This window comes from Dama dama, chromosome 12 (assembly GCF_033118175.1).
Source record: "Dama dama isolate Ldn47 chromosome 12, ASM3311817v1, whole genome shotgun sequence".
Taxonomy (NCBI): domain Eukaryota; kingdom Metazoa; phylum Chordata; class Mammalia; order Artiodactyla; family Cervidae; genus Dama; species Dama dama.
Window position 1 is genome coordinate 16465331 of NC_083692.1, and position 19611 is coordinate 16484941.

General features: G+C 48.5%; 1 protein-coding gene across 1 annotated transcript in view; it reads right to left on the reverse strand.

Annotated features, from left to right (window-relative positions):
- IFT43 (intraflagellar transport 43) overlaps positions 1–19611 on the reverse strand; it is a 110886-nt gene that overhangs the window by 25701 nt on the left and 65574 nt on the right. Inside the window, exons 4-5 of the mRNA XM_061156561.1 lie at positions 2903–2935; positions 2201–2247 (exon numbers count right to left, since the gene is read on the reverse strand). Coding sequence (XP_061012544.1) covers positions 2201–2247; positions 2903–2935 — 80 coding nt within the window. The remainder of the gene's footprint in view (positions 1–2200; positions 2248–2902; positions 2936–19611) is intronic.

Here is a 19611-nt window from a genome sequence, read left to right on the forward strand (position 1 = left end):
GTGCGCATATATACATGTGTGCACATATATACATTTGTGTGTGTGTATATGTGCGTGTATATGTGCGTGTATGTATACACGTGTGTGTGTATATATATGTATGTATCTATGTGCGCTGTGTGCTAAGTTGCTTCTATATATATATATATATATATATATATATATACAGTGTAAATATATGTGGGGCTTCCCAGGTGGTGCTAGTGGTAAAGAACCCGTCTGCCAATGCAGGAGACGCAGGAGACCCAGGTTCGATCCCTGGGTCAGGAAGATCGCCTGGAGAAGGAAATGGCAACCCACTTCAGGATTCTTGCCTGGGAAATCCCATGGGCAGAGGAGCCTGGTGGACTACAGTCCATGGAGTTGCAAAGAGTCAGGTGACTGAAGTGACTTAGCACAGAATATATGCACTCACAGACACACACACACACACACACACACACACAGTGGAATGTTGCTCAGCCATGAACAGTGAAATCTTGCTGATGTGACAACATGGATGGGCCTGGAGGGTGTTAGGCTTAAGTGAAATAAATCAGACAGAGGACGACAAATACCATATGATCTCACTTATGTGTGGAATCTAAAAAACAAAACAAACAGGAAACAAAACCAGGTTTATACACACAGAGAACAAACAGGTGGCTGCCAGAGCAGGGGGTGGGGTGAAATTGGGGAACAGGATTAAGAGGTACAAACTTCCAGTGATAAAGTAAATAAACCACTGGGAAGTTATATACAGCATAAGGAATATGGTCAATAAAATCGTAGTAACTTGCATGGGGAGAGATTCATCATGAGATCACTAATGGATGCAAACGTCAAACCAACACATGGCACACCTGATACCAGCATAACACTGTACATCAACCACGCTTCAATTAAACCAAAAGAAACAATGGCTACAATTATCTGAATCTGATGAAAACCATAAATCCACAGACTCAAGATGTTCAAGCAGGATAAACCCAAAGTAAACCCCAACAAGGCACATCGTGACCAAATTGCTGAAAATAACAGATAAGGGAAAATAAGTCTTAAAAGCAGGAGAAAAAGACAGTGCATACAGGGGAACAAAGATAAGGATGACCACTGACTTCTCAGCAGACAAAGCAAGCCAAAGGACAACGAACTGAGTATCTAAAAGACTAAAAGGAAAAACAGAGTTGTCAGCCCAGAATTCTTGATCAGGTGAAAAGTAAAGACATTTTCAGAGAACAAGACTGAGAGAATTTGTTGCCAGAGGACCCGCTCTACAAAAAAATAAAATGTTACACGAAGTGCTTCAGGCACAAGGAAAATGATACTAGATGGAAATTGAGCTCTACACAAAGGAACAGACTGAGGAAATGGTAAATATGTGAGTTAAAAAAGAGGCTTTGATCATTCAGGTCCTAAAGATAACCTCCCCTCTAGTAGGTTTCCTGCAAAAGGTACACACAAACTTTATCTCTTCTAGAGTTTTGAACAGGGGCTTCAGCTGTGACATGGCTGCTGGCCACTGAAGTGCTATTTCTCCCTCATTTACAGCGTCAGCCTTTAACCAACTAGGTGCCATGCACTAGAGATGCAAAGGTAAATGAGGCACGGTGTCCACTATCAAGGAGCTTACAGCCTGGTGGGAAGAACAACTGAGCCAACAGAGAGTTAAAAAGCATGAGGGTCACTTAGCCCTGTGACCACAGGCAACTCAATCTCTCTGTACTTTAGTTTCCTCAAATATAAAAGGGGGATAAAAACAGTACTACCTCGGAGGGCTGCTATGAAAATGAAATGCTTTAGCATCTATAAATTGGGAGAACAGTGCCTGAGACATAATAAAGAGCTAGTAAGTACCAGCTACTATTGCTGTGGGGGTGGTCATTACAGAGGAGGTTTGCCCAGGAGGTTGTGGGCTCATGGAGAAACAATACCTGAGTCAGAGAGGGGGGGTGGGATGGAAAGGGAAGACAGTTCAGAGGAGGTGATGCTTCTGGCTGAGTGCTGAAGGATGAGGAGGATTAATGGATAAGGAAGTGGGAAGGGACCCCAGGCAGGGGCGGCAGCACTCGGCCAGGCACAGAGATGCAACCGACAGGCTAGGACGAGGCCACAGGGATGTGTCCAGTAAAGCCTGCAGCAAGTGGCACCTTGCTGTAGCCCAGGAGATGCTCTGGGACGTCTCTGGAAGCCCTTCTGACTTCCTCCACGGGCATCTTACCTCCTCCGTCATCTGATCTATCCAGGCTCTGCTGTCTGAGGCGGCGGCTGCCCCCCAAAGAGAAGGAAAAGAAAGGAGGAAGTGAGTTTCAAACACAGGAAGGAACAACCTATTACATTTTGACTGCTTCCATTCCTTTTCCTAGGTGAAAATGTCTCTGGACCCACCTTCCTCCAGCAGCCCGGTCAGACCTGCTTCGTCAGTTGGTTTGTGCACGGCACACAAGCTGTACCATCCTATCAGCAGCATCACACCAACTGCGAAGTGATGGTCCTCCCACCCCACAGGTGTGAGCCCGGTGGTCCTACCTGCACACTCCGTCTTCACCTAGAAACCTGCCTTCTTTCTCTTTGATATGTCTGGGGAGGAGGCTAGGATTAGAAGGCTGGTGTTACTTCTGCCCATCTGCGTCGATAAAGCAGAACCTAAGGGTCAGTACTGTTGACACCTGAATGTACCATCTAAGAACCAAAGGGTGGGAGACAGGACATGGGCATCGACGCCAGAGTCCAGCCCTTCAGCTGCAGAAGCAGCATTCGGTGAACCCTTGACTAGCGCTCCAATCTCCTGCCCGAGCCCAGCCCACTCCCTATTGTCTATTTTCAGATGCTACATTCAAGAAAGGCTGAATTGATGAGGACCGCACAGACCGCATGGCTGACTAGGGTCACACAAGATGCCATAAGAATACTGGAAACATACTCTTCTATTTCTTTAGAAGCCCTCCTTCTTGACCTGAAAAAGAGAGAGAGAGACAAAGTTTATGAGAACCTGCTAGTCTCTGCACTGGTGTGGCACGCTGGCAGGGTGTTTCAATACTAGGGTAAAATGAGAATAACTCAAGTGATCTATTTGTCTGGATTCCTCTTTATAGACCAAGGCCCACAACCGATGAGAGACAATGACGGTAATGCCTTCTTATGTCCTTTTTTCAGCATGTCTCCACATTAAGTTGTTGAGCTCAAGTGCTTAAATTGAAGGAGAAGCTTAAAACTCAAAAGCGGTGTGGATGATACCGTGCCTTCTTTTTCTTTCAACAATGAACTGATCAATTTACAGGAGCACACTCTTAGGACTGAGGCCGTGGGTCTCGTTTGGAGCTGTTGTGCTAACACATGTAGCTCCCCGTGAGCAGAAGAGGATGAACCAGCCATGCAGTTCACGCCTGACTTCTTGCCTCCCCCACGGGAAGGACCGCAAGGCCCTGTGAGTGATGGTGGCCTATTCACATGCTTATGTGAGGCCTGGGTTCTCCAACCTGAACGTGTGTTAGAATCATCTGGGAAGCTTGTCAGACCTGCGGATCGCTGGGCCCAGCAGTGAGAGACTTCTGGATCAGCTGTCTAGGGGAGGGGGAATACATCTTAACTTTAACGGTCTTCAGCCTTTAGCCAGTCTTACTTAGAAGACTTAAGACCACCATTTCTCAGAGGCTCAGTAGTGACCTGCTTGGATTAGAATTCCTGGGAACTTGAGTGTGCGTTACACAGAGATTACTTTTCTGTATGTGTGACGATCTCTGTCATAACAGAGTATTTGTTTTTTTTATGAATTCTTTTGAGTCAGAGATCAATCACCATGATCAGTGCGGGCACAGGGTGACGGCAATGCCATAATGGCTGGGAGGCAGGATGCCTGAGAAGTCCCTCCCCAGGAAAAGTGACCTCGGAACCAACCGGCACCTTCTGCAAAAATGCAAATAATTCTCCCCAAGAAGGGAACAGGAAAGTAAGCCCTGGGACCACTGCCTCTGACTGTTGTGGTGAAGTTGAACACTATAAACCCGCTGTCCGAAGGGCCCAGTCCTCTGTCACCAGCAGCAGGAGGGCTTGGATGGAAACCGGGATCAGAGGGGAGGAACAGGCTACAGGAGGGTGGTCTCCCAGGCCAGCGCCTTCCCACTCTACAGAAGGGGCAGTGCCGTCCCTGGTTACCCTCAGGAGTCTTAACAGAATCGTTCCTTCCAAAGCCCTGTGCCAGGGGAAGCAGCAGCAGTGACTCGGTCGGAAGGAAACCATAACGATAAGGCTACTCTTCGGGGGAAGGCTGATTAATTGCCATTTATTCACTCATCATCTGAATCGATGTAACTGCTGGTGAGCCTACGTCCTGCTCCGTCCCACTCTCGGGGTAGCCCAGGATCTTCGAGCATCTCGTTGCATCCCACAGGGAAGGAGTTGGAACTAGAGACCACGGCCCCCAGGCATAGAGGGCAGGGATGTCCTCGGGTGGCATTCTGTCTGTCTCTCCATCTCTCCTGCCAGAAATAGCAGGTTCTGGGTGAGCTTTCTGTTCAGGATATGGAAAGCCTAGTGGGAACCTGGGTGGGGCCCCAGAGAAACGGCATGAAACCCTGCCTGTAGAACAAGGGGCCACTTTCAGGCCATACCCGAGCTTCAGGTAAGTTTGGGCTATGCCACAACACTGCTGATTTTGATTTGGTTTCATTTTGTTCTATTTTAACATGAATTTGGTGTCCAAATTGGTATATTTTGTACCAAAAAAAAAAAAAAAAATCTGGATTTCTGAATTCTTCAAATACAAACCCTGGCAATACTGCACTTAAATTCCCTTAAGGAAAACTCGGGGAAGCTGGGCTGTGCCCAACCCTCTCCCCACTGGGAGCCTAAGCTCTGCCCTCTTAGAACTGAGGGGTCCCTACTAGCTGAGGCTGGGAAAGATTGAAGGCAGGAGGAGAAGGGGACGACAGAAGATGAGATGGTTGGATGGCATCACTAACTCCATGGACATGAGTCTGAGTAAACTCCAGGAGTTGGTGATGGACAGGGAGGCCTGGTGTGCTGCAGTCTGTAGGGTCGCAAAGAGTCGGACATGACTGAACTGAACTGAACTAGGTGTTCATCACTGAACCTGCAGTGCCAGTTTTCCAACAGAAGTGAAGGAGCAAGTGAAGTATTTCCTGCAGCTGCTATGCAGTTACCAAAAGTGAGAAAGCAAAAGGCAGTGGGATGCGTGCTTCAGGAAAACAGGCAGAGGGTTCCTTTCTTTACAGAACTGTGACTATGCAAATAACTTCTGTACCTCAGTGATAAAATTTAAGGTGCTATTCTGAAATAATCCCCACTTCACAGATTTACTATACCTGCCCAGTCGGTCCCCAGAGGCACCTCAGGCCATGCGGTGACGTTGAATCCAGCACAAGGATTTTCAAGCCACAGGTCGTGACCCATTAGTGAGCCGTGAAACCCATTTACAGGATCACCACCAGCTTTTCTTTTTTAATCTTTCTTTTTGTTCAATAGCAAAGAATAGTGACGAGAGTGTATTGCAAATCGTAAAGATAAATATCACGTAAGTTTTTTTTTTAGGTTTATATATATAGATATACCCTGTCATGATGTAGAGTGCATTTTTAAAATTGCTGGTGACAGGTTAAAAAAAAAAATGAAAACATGGTGTTCTATCACTGCCCAGTAGGTAACCAGAGAAGGAAGGACGTGGGGCTGCAGTCCTGTCTTTCCCAGGCTGTGTGGGTGGGTGGAGGCTGACGGAGGGGACAGAGGTTCTGGGTCATCTCTTCCTCGCAGACACATTTCCGGGGACACGGTGTGAGCCGGTCCAACCCCGAGGCGGGAGGACTGCAGAGCGGCGGCCAGCTCCGCCCCGGGCTTCTGGTCACTCATCGCCCTTGTAGCTTCCCCAGAAGTGCTGTGAGATGGTTTGGGAACCTGGCAACTATCATACTGGTGAGCCCACTGTATAGAGACCCAGCACGCTCTGGGATCGTCAGGGACTCTCGTGTCTATCAGCATCAGTTCTGGACATGAGGCAGCCGCAGGCTCCAGGAGCACCATGTCACACAGACTGGGACCGTGGGCGCCGCGCCGTGTGCTTCTGTCCACGCCACAGAGCCGGTGGGCAGTGAGGCTGAAACGAGACTCCCCATCTCCCACCTGCCACCCTAGATTCCAAACACGCTGCCCCGAGCCCTTGCAAAAGCAGGTACCCGCTGATTCTTAGCTGTCCCCGGGGCTCCCCAAGCGATGCTTGGATTTACTGGGCTCACATGTTTCCCATACTTACAGGAGACAACAGACAGCTCATTGAAAGCTTGAGAGAACCCTTTACACGAGTTCTTAACCAGTGGACCACAAGAGAATCACCCCTGGGAAGCTTTTGCAGTGTCCATGTGCTAGGCGTCACCCCAGGCCCCCTGAGGGAGTAATTTCTAGAAAAGGAACCCAGTCATGGATGTGAGAATCACTGCCTGAAACCTTATGTCAGAGAGCAGGCTGAACTTGCTAGCTGCTAAGCAGCAGGAGGTAAGCCTTTTTGCCTCGTCCTTCTGAGTCGCCTGCTTTCTCCTCTGTGTGTTAGTTGCTCAGTCGTGTCCAACTCTTTGTGACCCCATGGACTATAGCCCACCAGACTCCTCTATCCATGGAATTCTCCAGGCAAGAATCCTGGAGTGGATAGCCATTCCCTTCTTCAGGGGATCTTCCCAACCCAGGGATCGAACGTGGGTCTCCTACACTGCGGGCAGATTCTTTACCACCTGAGCCACCAGGGAAGCCCTTCCTCCTAACACAAGTGACAGGCTGAGGGGAGGAAGGAAATGGCCTCACGGACTAAAGGTTCCATTCCCAAGTGACCCTGGACTGGCTTTCCCGAGACTCAGCTGGGATTCCCTGGTGTTCAAAAGCTCAGCAGGTGCCCTCCACCCGGGGAGGCCCAGAAGCAATTCAGATCCGATTAGAGATGCTTGTTCAATATTCAAAATGTAAAACACAGAGGTTGCTGAACCAGCACTTTGAAAAGTTAATTAAATGCCAGGTTTCTTTTTAAGAGCTACTCCATCACTTGCTGATTGCTTTGGCCATTTTGCAGAATGGAGCTTTAACTCCGGACAATGAGAGCACATGTTCTCCCTCACCTCCCACCTTGGGGAGACAGGGTGACGGGAATAAGGGCACCCTGGTCTCCTGCTCTGCAGAGAGCGATGGCTGGATCTGGTCGGTAACTTGCCAAGAAGGGAAACCATGGCCCTCTCTGTGTGGAGATTTTCAAGTCACTAAGATCGCTCAGCTTCACATGAAGTTGTCTGCTCTTTAAACACTGAGTTCCCAGGTGGAGACTTGAAGGTTAGGGGCATTGTCTGGTTTTCCCTACTTTACTTTATTTAAAAATTATTTTTATTTGTTTTTATCTTTTGGCTGTGCCACACAGCATGTGGGATCTTAGTTCCCTGACTAGGGATCGAACCTGTGTCCCCTGCGTTGGAAGAGAGGAGTCTTAACCACTGGACCAACAGAAAAGTCCCCTGGTTTTTCCCTACTTTCTTTAAAGCCCAGCCCTCCAGCTCCACACTCAATCGGTCCCCTCCTGGTGTTCACCTCTGCTTCTCCACCATCCACACGAGGTGTTTCCTCCTCAGCTCCACACAATCACCCTCAATTCTCAGGGAAAAGACCCTTCCCAGGCCCTCGCCCCCACAGACCTGTAAGGCTGATGACTGATGATAGCAACAATTAACATTTATAGAGCTTGCTGGGTGCTAGGCACTCTTATTTATATATCAGTGTTATATAACACTATATAAGCATTACACATTTACATATTACCTTATTTATTTATCACATTATCTTCTTTAATATGCTCCCTTTTATAGATGAGGAGCCTGGAGCTCAGAGAAGTAAAGTTAATTTCACTAAAGTCACCCAGCTGGAAAGTGACTGGGCCAGAATGCAAATTCCAGTTCTTAACCCCTACGTGATACAGGCATGCAGGCAGCTCTACTGACCAGGGGAAGGGCTCATTCTACATTCTGCTTCAAATTCAATTCACACTTTCCACGATGAGACGAGCATATAAGACTGTAAGACTTTCGCCTTAGAGTAGCACGGCAGCTTTGTACCATGGGGTAGTTAATGTTGGCCTAATTGTTCTGACTGTTCGTGTATTTTTATTTACAACCTGACAGCTCACGTAATGGCAGAGAGGAGACCCCATCTAACCAGGTCACCCTTCCCTCCATGTCCTCACCTTTCCAAACTTCCTCTGCTCAGATTCAATTCCTTTCTTTTGACATTTAGAGACCATGCTGACATGCACTGGAAATGATTTTGGTCAGCAGAGGACAAGCTTGATGGCTTCCGGCACATCTCATGCCTGCAGCCACACAGAACCACGGCCCGATCCCGGATGCTCGGTTTCACCCTGGGGCTCAGCGGCAGAGAAGGACCTCAATGTGAAAACCCTCCCCGCCTGTGCGGCCCATCTCCTCTGCCCGCCCTCCTGCATCAGGCAGAAGGCCTCAGCTGCTGCCTACACGGGTCACGTGCTGAAGGGTGAAAGGCGGCCCTAATGTAGACATCATCTCAGTTAAAATGTTGCTCTCGAGTTTAATGGAATACCGCAGAGATCTAAATGGAGATAAAGTACCACGGCTCAGAGAACAGCCAGGATGCTATCTTTATGCGGCATGACAATGTTCAGTGGTTAATTAGACACCGTTAACCTATTTTAGCAGGGGACATAACTGGGATAAATGGGGGGAAGTGTCCTTGAAGTCTCTTAATATCCACAGCACATATTGGACCCTAGACTCACCTCCCTGCTGCAAGACAGCACAGGCTTAAAATAGATCAAAGAGCTGGACATGGAGGTGCCCACTGGAAGACGCTCTATCAGCCCACCCCGCCTGGGCCACGGCCTCTAACCAGGGAGGGATGTGAAGGGTTTGGACAAGTGGTTACTAGTGCAACTTGTTGCCCATGAGAGAAGTGCTAAAGCCACCGTAGGGGGCTTACAGGGCTCCCATGACAAAAAGAAGAAACTCTGCAGCCAGGGACCAAATTCGTAAATACTTAGCAAGGACAACAGCAGGAGTGAGAGACCAGCTAAAGTGAAGCTAAAGCTACCTTATATTTTCAAAACATATCACTCCTCTGGAGGAAAGGCAGGCAAAATACCACTTTCTTGCGAGGTTTTCAACTGTCATAATTCTTAAATGTCCAATAAAAATCTCACAAACCTCGCTGAGGTCAGTTTTACCAAGATGTGAGAGAGGGGAAGTCATTTGTCCCAGATCATATAACACATCACCAGTACATCCAACATCGAGGCTCTACTTTATAAACTGTATGACCCAGCAAATGAGCCTTCACAGCAAAAACCTGAATCTGAGCAGACGAGAAATTTTCCATTGTAATCTCGGCTACCAGCTCCATTCAGCATTAGGCAGTGGACCGCTAAACCAGGGTCTCTCTGCTCTAAGTGTCCCCACCACATACAATACTGATTAACAACCAGATAGTTCTCATGAACTGAAGATTTCTTTGGCTAAAAGATTTCTTCTCATTAAAAATCTCTCCTGAAAGTTGAAACCCCCACTCTTTACCCCGGGTTCCTAATTCTTGCCATTCATGCATTTAGTGTCTAGAATGTTTTTCGAGGTATTGTTCATTTTCCTTTCTTTTTAAAAACAAACACGAACTCCCCCAGCACCCAAATTCTGGCACTTTGGAATTTTATATCACCTTACTGTACAGTTAGCTCCTACTGGCATTATCAGCAAACAAGGTGTCTAGTAGAAAGACAACAACCTCCAAATCCTATCTGTAGATTCCCAAGCCCTACCAAGTGGAAGGGATGGGGAATTACACGGCAATTCCTGGGTGAAGTCTGTCCCCTGCTGGTCAGATTCAAAACAACATCTTTGTTCCGATTCAAACTTGAAAGAAGCATATCCATCAGGAAGAAAAAAAAAGATTGAAATATACAGAAGCAGTCTTAGTAGCTAAAAAATAATTATGGGAACATATAATATGCATATGCTTGATATGAATAAATCAAAAAGTTGAAGAGTTCACACCTCTAGATCTTAGGTACCTTGAATGAACACTTATTCAGAAAAAACGGAGGGTGTTGAGATTTGCGGATCTTTTGCTCAGGATTTTACAATTGGGCTGCATAAAATGAACATTATAGAGATGACAGTAATGCCTCCAGAATTCTTACCTACTGCAGTGCCTGAAAGACTGCCGCCACGCTGCCACCTGCGCATCTTGTAGGTATGTAAGAGGAAGTAAGAGACCAGGAGATGCCAAAGCAACTTCATTACAGCCCCAAAGTGAGGTGGACACACAGCTGGAACTAGAACTCAACAATTCCTCACCTACTGCTGGTTCTATTATGGCCCAGATTTAACAGAACAAGTGTGTTGATAACTCAATTGTATCTGACTTTTGTGACCCCATGGACTGTAGCCCACCAGGCTCCTCTGTCCATGGGATTCTCCAGGCAAGAGTACTGGAGTGCACAGTCATTCCCTTCTCCAGGGGATCTTCCCAACCCAGGGATCAAACCTGGGTCTCCCACACTGTAGGCAGACTCTTTACTGCCCGAGCCACCAGGGAAGCCCAAAAGAGCAAGTGAGGTCAGAGCAAAATATCATGGTAGCACTAAAGACAGAACTAATCCTTCTGGCTGGGTGACGCTTGAGAGACTCCCTAGAAAACGTGCTTGAGACTGGCAGAAAAGTCGCAGGAGGAAAAAAACCTGAATAAGGGCAGGAGGCGTAAAACGGCCAGGTGTGCTCAGAGAACTGCAGGGCAGCTGGTGCAGCTGAAATACAAAGGGTGGTGGCTGAGAAAGGGAAGGGCGGAGGAACTGGCTGGACGTGCTGACAGACTGGAACAAGATGCTCTTCCACACAGGTATCAACCCCAGAAACATAGACGCTGACACCGCTCAGGGCTGGAACGAGGGGGCTACACATTTTCATTGGGCTCCTTTCTTCCCCTTCAGGTTACTAAGACAATTGAGAGAGGGCACAATGTAGGCCACCTACCACATATCTGGCAACACAAAAGCAGCACGAAGGGTTAAGTGGAAGACGCTCAGTCATCCTTCCTGCTGGAGAAGGATGGGGAGGAAAAACCTCTGGGAAGAAGTGCTGCCGAAACATCTGCCACGCTCACGTACCACCCTCACGTATTCTGCTGTAAGTGGACTTCCTGCAACTACTTTATACGTTGACTCCTTACTTTTACTTTAATTTTCTTAAAAGAAAACTTTACATTCTCAATGGAAATTCTGCATTACCAACCATAGAGAAGGTAGTTACAAAAAAACAACACAGCTTAAACAAAACACAACTTTATTACAGCTACATATTGCTATTTGCCAAAGACTGAGCCTATGGCATATTTCTCCTTTGTTAAAAAGGTAGATTAGCAAGGTTAGAAAGGTATTAAGGAAATACAAGGTGCAAACTGAGACTTTCCTGCTGATATAACTGGAGGGGGCTGAAAGCCAATGGGAGAGACAGTAACTTTGAGATGTAGGGCTGGTCTCTGGGAAATGTGGCCACAAGGATGAAGAGTGAAATGACACAGGCTGTGGTAACCAAAACAAGTGGAAATGATGGCTCCACAAGTCATTTTTGTTGTTGTTCAGTTGCTCAGTCGTGTCCGACTCTTTGTGACCCCACGGGCTGCAGCATGCCAGCCTTCTTGTCCTTCACCATCTCCTGGAGCCTGCTCAAACTCATGTCCATTGTGTCAGTGATGCCATCCAACCATCTTGTCCTCTGTCATCCCTTCTCCTGCCTTCTATCTTTCCCAGCATCAGGGTCTTTTCCAATGAGTTGGCTCTTTGCATCAGTAGGCCAAAGTACTGGAGCTTCAGCATCAGTCCTTCCAGTGAATCTTCAGGGTTGATTCCCTTTAGAATTGACTGGTTTGATCTCCCTGCAGTCCAAGGGACTCTCAAGAGTCTTTTCCAGCACCACAGTTGAAAAAGTATCAATTCTTCAGTGCTCAACCTTCTTTCTGGTCCAATTCCCACATCCACACATAACTACTGGAGAAACCATAGCTTTGACTATATGGACCTTGGTCAACAAAGTCAGGGGGCAAACTTTCATCAGTTCAGTTCAGTTCAGTTGCTCAGTCATGTCTGACTCTGCGACCCCATGAACCGCAGCATGCCAGGCCTCCCTGTCCATCACCAACTCCCGGAGTCCACCCAAACCCATGTCCATCGAGTCAGTGATGCCATCCAACCATCTCATCCTCTGTCGTCCCCTTTCTCCTCCTGCCCTCAATCATTCCCAGCATCAGGGTCTTTTCAAATGACTCAGCTCTTCACATCAGGTGGCCAAAGTATTGGAGCTTCAGCTTCAACATCAGTCCTTCCAATGAACATCCAGGACTGATCTCCTTTAGGATGGACTGGTTGGATCTCCTTGCAGTCCAAGGGACTCTCAAGAGTCTTCTCCAACACCACAGTTCAAAAGCATCAATTCTTCAGCGCTCAGCCTTCTTTATAGTCCAACTCTCACATCCATACATGACCACGGGAAAAAGCATAGCCTTGACTAGATGGACCTTTGTTGGCAAAATAATGTCTCTGCCTTTTAATATGCTGTCCAGGTTGGTCATAACTTTCCTTCCAAGGAGTAAGCATCTTTTAATTTCATGGCTGCAATCACCATCTGCAGTGATTTTGGAGCCCAGAAAAATAAAGTCATCCACTGTTTCCACTGTCTCCCCATCTATTTCCCATGAAGTGATGGGACCAGATGCCATGATCTTCGTTTCATCAGTGCTTCTGAAAACCTTTATTTCAGTCCATTTAAAAAAAAACTAGAGTTGATTTACACTGAATGGGTTGTATCTTTTACTTCTAGAATTTTCTTCTCCATAATAAAGCAACTGGTAGAGACTTCCTTTTAGTCACTCACTAGTTGTTTTCTGCCTTTCCGTTGCATCCTGAGGTCCCCCACAGGCCCGCAATCACGCTGGGACTCCCCCAAGTGAGAAGCTACCCACATGGAAGGTGGTGCGGCGGCACCTGCCCCTAGACGTGGCCCCCCTCCACTGCTGGTGTCCAAGGCCCTCCCGCGGCCTGGCAGGGTACTGGGTGGGGCAGCCTGCTGGAAGGCTCAGGATCCAACCCGGGGACTCCCAGGTACAGAACCGAGGATACTCAGGCACTTCTCAATATGGCCTCTTGTGCGATGACCGCTGGGAAACCAGGAGAAAGAGGCCTAGCCCCCAGTAACCAGCGGTGGTGAGGGTAGACGGGACAAAAAGTAAAACCACCAGAAGACCCACCAGACCAGAAAAGAACCGAGCTTATAAGAAAGGGGTTCTGTTTCGTGTGCATAAATTATACCTACGTCTGTCCAGGCTGCGGCTTTGACAACGAAAACTGCTTTCAGTTACTTCTCAATAAAGAACTAAAAAGAGAAGGGAAAAGGCAGGTATGATGTTCACAGATGCATTTTATTTTTGAGAGACTGAATCCATCAAAGGGAGAACAAGGAGATCATGTATGCCGGGAGAATTCTAACCAATGGCGGGCGCCCCCATCGCCTCCCTGCTGGCTTTCAGCTGGCTCACTCTGCGAAGCGGCACATCCCCCTTTAGCAGACGGGCTGGCTCAGGGGACACAACTTCTTTTCCTTGAAAGTTTTTTTTTTTGGTTCAGTAAGATTGCTTCATATGATCAACATCTCATTTCTGCGCGGGTCCCGGAGGACCACAGTAAAGACGGGTTTTATTCTCACAGACGCGCTGTTGCACAAATAGTGTAGTGCACGGCCTTTTCATGAACTTGAGATGAATGCCTGCCGCTCTCCAGGTTTGAGAATGGCATGGCTGCAGAACGAGAGGCACATTCTATTACACTAATTAGCTGGATGACCTTGGGCGGCGGGGCAAGGTGACATCTGCCGGCTTTTCTAAGTCTTAAGATTCTACCTCTGAGCCACTGAACCACCCCAGGCCTCATTTTCTCCATCTCCAAACCGAAGGGGCCCCACCTCGTGACCTCCCAGGTCCCCCCTCGGCTCTGTGAATGACACTGACCCTGCCTCTACTGGCCCCCACGCCCCAGTCTGTTCCCATGAAAACCATTTCCTACTCTGACAACCTCCCTAGCCGCCCCTTTCCCACAACTGGTTTATGTGCTCAGCCGCTAAGTCGTGCCGACTCTGCGACCCCACGGACCGCCGCCCACCAGGCTCCTGTGACCATGGGATTCTCCAGGCAAAAACTACTGGAGTGGGGTTGCCATTTCCTTCTCCAGGGGAATCTTCCCGATCCCCACAACTGGTTTAATCTAGCCCTAAAATTTCAATCTCTGTCATATGCTGGTTTGGAGATTCCCAAAGTCAACATATGGGGAAAACAAAACCAAAGCGGAAAGGGGAAGAAGGGAGGAGGAGGGCAGGCAAAGAGGAAGGGAACAGCAGGAAAGGAAGCAGGGAGACCCTTCTCCCTTATTCAGTCATTCCTAGAGACAACAGAGTTAACACAAACTCTCTTCCTACTGAAGAATTTAAGACATTTTCCTCCTTGGTCCTCCCTTCCCTTTCCTGGTGCGCTGTCGCTTCAGCCATGTCTGACTCTGCAGCCCTAGGGAGCATACCCCACCAGGCTCCTCTGTCCGTGGGATGCTCCAGGCAAGAACGCTGGAGCGGTGGCCATACCCTCCTCCAGGGGATCTTCCCGACCCAGGGACTGAACTTGCATCTCCTGCATCTCCAGCATTGCCGGTGGGTTCTTTACCCACTGAGCCCACCTGGGAAGCCCTCTTTTCTTGAAGAAGTGAAGTGAAGTCACTCAGTCGTGTCTGCCTCTTTGTGACCCCATGGACTGTAGCCCACCAGGCTCCAATGTCCGTGGCATGCTCCAGGCAAGAATACTGGAGTGGGTTGCCATTTCCTTCTCCAGGAGATCTTCCCGACCCAGGGATCGAAGCTGGGTCTCCCGCATTGCAGGCAGATTCTTTACCGTCTGAGCCACCAGGGAAGCCTCTTTTCTTAGGTGTTGTCAAAACCTGCCACACTCTCCCAGCTTCACAGGCAACCTTTACCTTCCCTTCCCACTCCTCTGCTAACTGCCGCGGTGGCTCTCTTTCTCCTGACTATGACTCCTTTCTACTTCCTTTTCTTCTAAGCAGTGGGAGAGAAGGACCTGCTGACCCTCCAGACCTCCGAACAGGCACCTCAGAAATCAACGCTCTGAGCTCCCGGTCCCGGAGGGCTGGAGGCCCCGGGGCTCAGCTGGCTGAGTACCAGCTCTGGAGTCAGAGGGTTCGAAGCTGAGCATCACCATTCACTGGCTGTGTGCTCTTGGGCAAGTCACTTAAACTCTGCAAAATTGGTGATAGTACCACATTTCGCTTCATGGGGTTGTTATTGGAATCATGTAAGTTAATTTGCATCAAGTATTTAGCACGTACTTGTCACAGAGGATGAGACGGGGAACAGCCATTGCTACTGCCATTACAATCATAATGAGGATGCTTTTCACTCTGGTCTCCACTCTCTGTGCTCAAGACACTGTCTTTCTCCTCCTCAATCCTATATCTGAACCCCTGCCCAGAGATGGGTGTCGGCTAGGTGTGCACAGCCATTGCTTCATACTTTATGCTCCTAACCCCCTCACTCCCCTGCTTCCCACTGCTGCCTCTGGCTCAACCTGTTGGGAACCCCTCAGCCAACATGCCGGGCAGCCAACCCTGGAGGAATGAGACACATCCGCCCTCCCCAGCTGGCCAGCTGCCCGCCATCTACACACACCCCCGTCCCCACGCCAGCTGCCCACCACTTCCCACAACGCTGACTCGGTCTCCAGGCTCATCCTCAGCCTTCTCAGTGCACACCCTTCTTGCGCTATCCATCTCCTGCGTTTCACTTTCTCTGCCTCTTGGCTCCCTTCCTTCACATCAGTCACTTTTGTTTATCCCTGTCTCAAAAGCAACTTTTTCTGCCTTTTGAGTCCTTTCCAAACGATTCCCCACTTCTAAGAAGAAGCTTCCAGCATTAGGTGAGACTGTTTTTATGCTCCTTAGCACACCCGACTCTCTACATCACATGACACAGTCTCAGAAAGAATCCCAAACCAGTGATCTCTGTCTCTCGGCCTGATGGGGTCGACCAGAGAAAACAACATGGTGCCTACTCAGAACTCATGTCCTCGTCCTCTCAACTCAAACCCTAATTCTGCTTTAGTTGGTAATGAGCCTAACTAAAAATATTCCACTCCCCAGCCTCTTCTGCACTGAGGGGTGAGCATATACATTCCTGATCAATGAGAAAGGTGCAGCAGTCCCTGGAAAGCATATTCTACCCCCTCACCTCCAAAAGACAAATTCTTGCTAGGAAAGAACCCTTTGTCTTCTCCTCCATATCATCCACCATTCTTCTTGCCTGGAAAACAGAGGTGAGGTCTGGAGGTACAGCAGCCATTATACCACTATGAGGCATGTGCATGATGACAAAGGCCCACATGTGAAGGATGGTGGGCAGGAAGATGGAAAGAGTTCCATCCCTGCTTTCACCACAGAGCTGCCACATCAGCCCTGGACCTCCTATTTTCTGAGATAAATCTCTTTGCATTTAGATCTCTGCTAATACAGTTCTCTGCTGCTTGCCAATGCAGGAGCCTCAGGAGACAGGATTTCGATCCCTGGGTTGGGAAGATCCCCTGGAGGAGGAAATGACAACCCACTCCAGTATTCTTGCTGTGATAATGCCATGGACAGAAAAGCCTGGTGGGCTAGAGTCCATGAGGTCACAAAGAGTGGGACACAACAGAGTGACTGAGCACAAATGTACGCCACTGCTTGCAGATGAATTCAACCTCACTAATACAACAAAACTGATGGCAAATGAGAAGTCATTCCAGGTGAGGAGGAACACATATCCTATGGAAAAACCACCCTCATGAAATCATAATTAGGTAACCTTAATAAATAGTCTCATAAGAGAAAGCAATGATTTGAAATGGATACAAGAAGAGAGCAATTCACAGGAAATGGATGAGTGACACCACCAAAATCTGCCAGAAAAAAAAGGGATGTCAAACTCAAGGGGAAAGCTGAGCAGGCCTTTCCGCAACTCCATCCAGGCTAGAGAGAAGGAGCACGCACCATACAGAGTGGAGCTGGGGCAGTCCTTAAGAGGAGGCCTCTGTGGGAGAAACGGGTGACGTTTTACATCTGCAAATACCCCAAGATGGTGCCACATCAGAAAGGCATTCAGAAGAGGTGTGATCGTGTGTCCCTTGCACCACCGGTCACAGCTGTTAACACGTGCAAGGTTCCTGGTAAACCACATGCCTGGAACTCACGGCCCTGCATGCAGGCCTTCTCTACCTTGTCCACCCACTTTCTTCACTCCTCCAGGCAGGCCACAGGCTTCCGTTTCCCCTGGGCTTTGCCCACTCCAAGCACACAGGGGCACATCCAGGCCTCCTCCTCTGGCCCCTGTGCCTGGGAGGCCTGCTGCATCTCGGGGTCTGTAAACTGTTCCATTTCAAGGCCGTGGTTTATGCACCGAGATGATTTGTCTCGAGCGGCTGTCCAGAAAGCACAGTTCGGATGGGCAGACACTCTTCCCAAGTTGTGCAGGGCCTTAGAGACCATTCGGCTCTAATGCTGCAGAGACACAAGCTGGGAGCACCAGGAAAAACTGGACCGCCCCACTCTCTCCCAGACAGAGCTCGGTGGGAAGAAATCCCGGGGCCACAGGCCCTGAACATGGGGGATTTCCCAGGATCGTGACATCCTACAGCTGAACGGGGGAGCTTCGAGATCATCTAGTCCACACCCCTTGGGAACCTCAGCCCAAAGAGTCCACATGACCCGCCTGTGAGGGGAGTGGGTGACAGGCAGGGCGATGGGACTAGACCACGGGCAGATGTTTCGACTTCCAATAGGCACAGGGCCGGGGAGGGTAGGAAGGAGTGACCCCCGGAAGGAGGGTGATGGGGAGGGGGGAGTCTGGGGAAGGTGGGCACAGGAAATAGCCTCCCAGGCAGATGCCTGCTTTCATTTCATGAGCACTTGGAGCGCCTGCTCTGGGCTGAGAGCCCATGGACCACTCTGCCCTCGGCCCTGGCAGGAGTCACAGACGAAACCTCTAACTAGAACCGGCTCCCGAGCTGGCTGCCTGGGGATGGATCCAGTTCTTGGAGGGCACAGCAAGCTTAGAAAGAATGAATGCCTAACTGAACTGAACCATGAGCCTAACTAGGCCTGTTGATGGTGTGACTGGCATGACCTGGGCCCGTGTAGACTGCATCCTTTGCGCTCACCATCTCTGTGGGCAGGCGACTGTGGGTCACATGTTCACCGCGTGCTGCTCTGCCCTCGGGAAACATCCGCTGAGACTCCAGCCAGTGCAAACACACAACGCCAGGGGTCAAGGGCATGAAATGGAAGGTGGCAAGGCCCCAGAAGAAGAGCATGACCCACGGTCAGACTCACCTGGTTCAAATCCTGCCGGGCTCTTCCTGGCTGTGTGACCGTGAGCGGGTTAGTCCGCCTTTCTGAAGTCTTGTTTCCTCGTCTTTTAGTGGGGATAATAAGAGAACCTATCTAATGGAGGGGGGTGGCTTTGAGGATAAATTAAGACAACCGTGCTTAGCACAGTAGCCAGGGCAAAAGCCACAGTGAATGTTGTGTGTGTGTGTTTCCCCTTCCATGGAAGAGGGGTGGGCACGACATGTGGGTTGTCCACACACGGTTCTGCAGTGTGGCCCCAGAAGGTGGACTCTGGGTCAGAGGATGGAGCTGCAAATTTCCTAAAGAGGAGCTGTTTAAAAAAACATGGCAGGGGTGGGGGGGTGTTGTGTGTTTGTATATATATGTATTTACGTGTAATATATATGTGTACACACACACACACACACAGAGTCCTCCCTCCATATCCGTGGGTTCTGCATCTGCGGATTTAACCAACCATGGATTGAAAATACATGAAGGAAAAAAAAAATTTTAAAAAGCAAAACTTTAACTTGCCACACCCTGCCAACTCTTTACATAGCATTTACATTGTATTTACAACTATTTAAATAGCATTTACATCGTATTAAGAATCATAAGTAATGCAGAGATGATTTAAAGTACATGGGAGGATGTGTGTAGGTTATATGCAAATACCACATATACCATGTGACATAAGGGATTTAAACACTGATGATTTTTATACCTACGGGTGTCCTGGAAGCAGTCCCCCTTGGATCCCAAGGGACAACTACTTATATATACACTTTTGAAGGTGTATCTATTGTGCAAAATTATATAATATATCTGTTGTTGGTAAAAGATACCAATGAACTGTTATGAATAGCTACTTCTAGAGAGATGACTAGGACTGGAGGAAATGGTAGATTCAGGCAAATTTAGCTTCATGTCTTGTTTGAATTTTTATATCATTAAAGTGTCCTTGGTTTGCTTATATAACTACAAAAGACTTTTAAAAAATATAAATGTTTCCACTGAATCCCCCAGCAGTGGAAGTTCAGTCAGACCCAGGGCAGCAATTGTAGAGGCACCAGAATCTGAAAGGATTTGGACAGAACCTTCTAGTTTCAAGATCTCTGCACTAAGTGATAATCCAGAGAGACACAGGAACATTCCATGGACGCTAC